Here is a 5620-nt window from a genome sequence, read left to right as displayed (position 1 = left end):
AAAATCGAGGAAATTTCTTAGAGTTAGTTGAGTTGTTCAGCAAGTATGACAGTGTAATTAAATTACACCTTGATGCCATTAAAGAGCGACAGGGACCTGGAAAAAGACCTCTCGTCTCGCTTCTCTCAAACAGAAGTCAGAACGACATAATTAAAGCTTTGGCCACATCAGTAAGACGTGTCATCCAAGCAGAAATTCAAGAATGTGAAACCTTTTCTATCATGATGGATGAAACCACAGATGTGTCGCACACAGAGCAGGTTTCCTTTGTTGTCAGATATGTGCACAACATGGAAATCAAGGAGCGCTTCCTTCAGGTGTGTAATGTGGAGTCAACAACTGGAGATGCTCTTGAAAAGCTAGTAATAGCTCTACTTAAAGAAAATAATCTGAAGATTGACAACATCCGGGGTCAAGGTTATGATGGGGCTGCAAATATGAGCGGGCGCTTTAAAGGACTTCAGTCAAGAATACAAAAAAAAAATCCAAAGGCCTTATATGTCCACTGTCAGGCACACTGCCTTAATCTGGTTTTAGTAGAGAGCGCAAAGTCAAACATGTGTTTTGTCAGCTTTTTCAACCTAATCGAAAAGCTTTACACTTTTGTGGCCAATTCATCGAAACGACACTCTGCATTTATTAAAATGCAGGAGAAGTTGTACCCCGAGCAACGCCCACTGGAGCTGCAGAAGCTGTCAGACACTAGGTGGGCCTGCAGAGAAGCTGCCCTCAAGACAATGAGGAAGATCCTCCCAGCTGTCATGCAGTTTCTGGAGGAAATACTACAGCAAGATCCTCCAGACTCTTCAGCAGGTGATGCAATGATCCTTCTCAAAAGCATCAATTTTGAATTCATCCTCTGTCTGGAGATCACCTGTCCCATCTTCCAAGTGACTTCTACTGCATCTGATGCATTGCAGAAGAAAGACATTGACCTGGCTGCAGCATACAAGATTGTTGATGGTGTTTTACAGAGCCTGGACCACAGCAGAACAGAGGAAGAGTTTGAGACAATTTATGAACAGGCTAGAGAGAAGGCTGCATCAGTGGGCCTGGACCCCCCATCTGAGGTCCCTGGACAAGCTCGGAGGAGGAAATTGCCAGCAAAGTTTAAGTTTGCTGCCACAACAGCTACTGCTGATGACCATGCTTTCACAACTCCCCAAGAATACTACCGTGTTAAAGTGTTCTATGTTTTTGTTGACACAATGACACAGGAGCTTCTGAGACGCTTTAAAGGAGGAGATAATTCCACATGGGAAATCTTGAATGCCTTACATACCCTGACAGTCCCAGACAACTGGAAAATAATCTCAACAGAGGCACACCAAGCTGTGAAGAAACTCTGCCAGTTCTATGACATTGAGGAGGAAGACAAATTACAGACAGAACTTAAGGTCTTTCATGCTTCATACACATGCCCCCCACCAGTCAGTGTGGCATCCATTCTTTCAGTGGTCAAAGAAAACAATGCACACCTGATCTTCCCCAACATGACTGAGCTGCTGAAGACATATGGCACACTCCCAGTGTCCACAGCAACTGTGGAGCGTTCTTTCTCAAAACTAAAACTAGTTAAAAACAAGCTTCGCACCCTTTGCTCAGAGGAGAGGTTGTCAGACCTTCTTTTATTGGCAGTTGAGAAGGATGTTCCAGTCAACCACAGTGATGTCATTGACATTTTTCGGGACATGGCAAACAGAAAGTTATTGTTATAATTTGGGACAGGACATGAAGAGCATTTTATTCCTTCCTGCTCTTTCCAAAACATACCCTGTGTTGTTTTTGTTTTCTGATTAATAAAATGTTTGATTCATCCTCCTATTGGTTTATTTTTTTACTGTTGTATTTTAATATTTGAAAGAAAGAAAGAAAGAAAGAAAGAAAGAGAAGATTTTACAGTTCTACAATCTAATCCCTCCCATGTAAAGTTGATGCTGTGATGTTTAAAAGGTGCTAACAGGACACACACACTGTCTGTATAGATTTTTTTAATACATTCTCACCCTACCATGACCCCTGTCATTTGTACTACTAATATCCTGGTTTCAGTTTATTTCCCAGTTTTTTTTTTAAATCTGTTGCCTTATCTTTTTACATTTTATTTTTATCTCAAAGCAATTGTTTAATCAGCTACCTATGGACTTTTTAATGTCTACAGTCTCAAAACAGCACAGCCCTGCCCTCCAGCACTATCAGCAGCAGGAACAGCAGTAATCCCTCAACAGCAACATTGTACGCCATCAGGTAAAACAAAGGCTACATTTGCTTTGCATTGTCCCCACCTGATGACAGTCATATAGAACGATGCAATTCCATATTAGATTCGTCATGAATGTGAGTTGTCGTTGTTCAGCCTGTTCTATCTGCCCCTTTTTTAACTTTGAGCACCCGCCCATTTAAACCTCTCTGCACGGCCCTGCATCCCGTCATAGTAGAAAAAAGCTGTTTGAATTGACTCTTCATAATGTAAACACGGGCTAAGAGAAATACACAAACTCAGTAGTCACATTTGTTGTCTCAGGTAGATACAATGACAATATTCTAATAATAAAAGAATAAGAGTCACACTTGTTGACTATTTCTTTAAGTACTCTGCACTACTAAAAATGTAGCTACAACAGCACAGATGCTTGGGTATTATTCTTGAAATATCCCCAAGATAGAAAGATGAGGAGGAATGGAGGCCACCGGAGACAACCAGAGAAAAATTAGCATGTTTCTGGAAGATCAGCCGAATTACCTGAATGCTGACTGGCCGCTGTGAAACAGTCAGAGCACCGGTTAAACAGAAACTTTATACATGTATAGATGCAGAAATAATGTCATGAGGCATTTTTTCATGAGTACACCAGGGAGCTATAAAACGGGGAAAGAGAAATGGTTTGAGCACTGAAAGGGGGGGTATCATATGATACGATTGATCAAACATGTGTCCCAAGCATTAAAATAATTGCAGCTGCCTGGACACGATCCATTTTTCGTCTTTCAGTACTTTGTCACCTGTTTGGTTCCTGTTCAACTAACACATTAAAAGCAGTCAAGCAAACACAAACAGGCATTTCTCTTCTTGGATTTCGTTCAAAGGTTTCTAGAAGCCACAGAGGAATGTTTATATCAAGGAAAAATGGTATTGACAGTTATGAGCTATTTTTATTTTAATTCCAACCTCCCGGCTCATGAAAAGTGAAGACAAACATATTTTAGTGGTGCGGGTTTGTTTTTAAAGCAGTTAATTTGGGGTCTGGAGAAAAAAAATGTCTGGATGGTTTGATTAAAATTGTAACAAATGTATTTCAAGCTACCAAGCATTTACTGTAATTGTACAAGTTGATTTGCATGATGAAGACCGTGGTGATCAAAACACTGGAAAAGCAGGCAGTGGGGTCTGGATCTATTAAACAAACTCTCCCACTCCAGTCATACTAAAGTCAGAGAAACCTAGATCTGCACACTGTTGCTTACTCGTAAACCCCCGAGGAAAAGTTCTTATACAAAACTTACAAAAACTGTGTTGAAAAGGTCAACATGAAGTCCAAAATGGCTTTAAAACACCGAACCAGATTCAATCACATCACAGAGTGCACAGACAGATAGAAAAGTTATTAATAACATGGAGGTTAACATTAACGTCAATCCATCTTTCAACCTGTGCTTCTTTTTCTATACAGGTAAAACCAAGTAACGCATCCAATCCCATCTCCAACATCATTCATATATATCCGGTCGTTAAGTCTGACGTCACTAGCCATGTCTGGACCTAAACTCCGCTGCAGGTCCATATATCAAACGATCACTATGGCATTACTGAGAGTTGAAAAACTGTCTAAAGTCTTTCATCTTTAATAAAATGATCAGCGTTCTGCTCTACCAGGTGTAACAATTGAGTTTAACATCCAGGCATCCATGAAAACGGAATTTATAACATTTAACGGAGTTAGAAGTTAGCAGGAAGTTAGCTCGCTAGCTTCTATCTAAATACAATATAGCATGTCCTGACTGCGGGTTTTTGGAAACAAATTAAAACGTACAGCTCTGTTACCACTTCCAACATAAATGAAGACAGAAAACTAAACAGCAGTGACGTTTGTAGGGTTACTGAAGTTTGGCTAGCTGGTATATAATGATGTGCTACGTGACCGCTAGCGACACAGCTATGTTAGCATAATATAAACAAGCTAACTTTTTTTCCACTCGATAAAAGTTAACGTGAGTGTTCTCGGTGGTCAGGAACAAATGTAATCGCATGGCAGGATGCTGTAAAAGGACCAAACTTCAGTCAGGAGAACAACTGAGATAATCCATCCACAATACGAGGTTAGTCATTCATATACTGCTGCATGGGCTGGGCTGTAGTTACATCGTAAGGTTTTAAAAACTGAGCTTAAATAAATGATTAGCGGTAATAAAAGCCGAGGGAGGTCAACAGTGATCACTGACTGTTTTAGGAGCTTTTTGAGATTAAATAGAAGAAAATACAAAACATGTTAACAACACAAAAGCCATATTAAACGCAGACTACTTTAGGCCCGGAAGTAGGATTCGTCACGTCATCACTTAACGACCGGATAGATATTTTTCCAGGTAAAGTTCCTTCTGCTCCACGCTGAGGTTATCCTATCCTGTCCAGATTGCGGCACGCTGATCTGTGCTATGGCGTCTCTATTTAATGCAAGCTACAATCACACAGCACGAGTAAGGTGCGACTCACACGTCAGTCTTGATTTATACCTGGCCGTGGCCTGCACTGGAAGCTTCCTGTCACCTCTAATGCTGTCTCACTTTATTAAGTATTGCTGTATGCTGTCTGTTTACGTGTTTACTTACTAGATATTCTCCATTTGAATCCAGTTGCTGCGTGCATTCTTTTGCCTGTGTGTGTTCTGATCTGTTTGACAAGGACAAAATGGCTATTCTCCTATCCTGTCATGCTATGTGGAAAGTGTTGCCCTGTCTGCACGGGATTCTCAATGTGACTCAGACCTTGAAACTGTAAGAAAGCTGGGGCATCACACAGGGAAGATAGATGACTTTGTTCAGCCTGAAAATATGAAATTCTCCCCTTTGTATATGTGTACGTGTTTGTGTCTGAGAAAGAATAATATTGGTAGAACTCCCCCGTCTGAAGTAAATGTCAGAGCAAGATAAATAAAGATTTCCCCACAAGCCTTTATTGCCTATTGTTATATTGCATTCCTTATGCAAAACCTTCCTGCGGCGGGGACTATGTGTATGATAATGTGTCAGCATGTCTGGCATCATATCTACAGTTCAAAATACGACAGTGCACATGTTGTGTCAGACTGTCTGTGTGTGTCTGCCCTCTATCACAAACTCTGGATATAATAATCTTACAAACCAGGAAGCAAATGATTTCATGCTTTCCTGAGTTAAGTATTCAAAGGATAGATGGCCACGACCCCTTTCGTCATCCGCGCTTCTTGATATCTCGTTGACATCATGAAACGTGTCATTAAACCATCTTTGTTTGGTGAAAAAAAAAAAAAGCATAGTTATAAGTTCAATTAGACTAATTCAACATTTTTTGAGTCCCTTTCAAGTGAAAGGTGAAAGCTGCACATTAATTCGAGGACACTGCGGAGAACTCTGCCTATTAAAG

The 5620-nt window shown here is 40.5% G+C and overlaps 1 protein-coding gene across 1 annotated transcript; it reads left to right on the top strand.

The window, feature by feature from the left end:
- Positions 1-224: 224 nt before the first annotated feature.
- Positions 225-1889, top strand: LOC146521619 (zinc finger MYM-type protein 1-like). Its single transcript, XM_085149081.1, has one exon. It carries the CDS (start codon positions 225-227, stop codon positions 1716-1718), a length of 1494 nt encoding a protein of 497 aa, XP_085005207.1. The 3' UTR covers positions 1719-1889.
- Positions 1890-5620: the final 3731 nt, after the last annotated feature.

Source organism: Neolamprologus multifasciatus, chromosome 3, assembly GCF_963576455.1.
Source record: "Neolamprologus multifasciatus chromosome 3, fNeoMul1.2, whole genome shotgun sequence".
In the NCBI taxonomy this organism is placed as follows: Eukaryota; Metazoa; Chordata; class Actinopteri; order Cichliformes; family Cichlidae; genus Neolamprologus; species Neolamprologus multifasciatus.
Note: the sequence above shows the minus strand (reverse complement) of the source record. Positions and strands in the feature narration are given on the sequence as shown.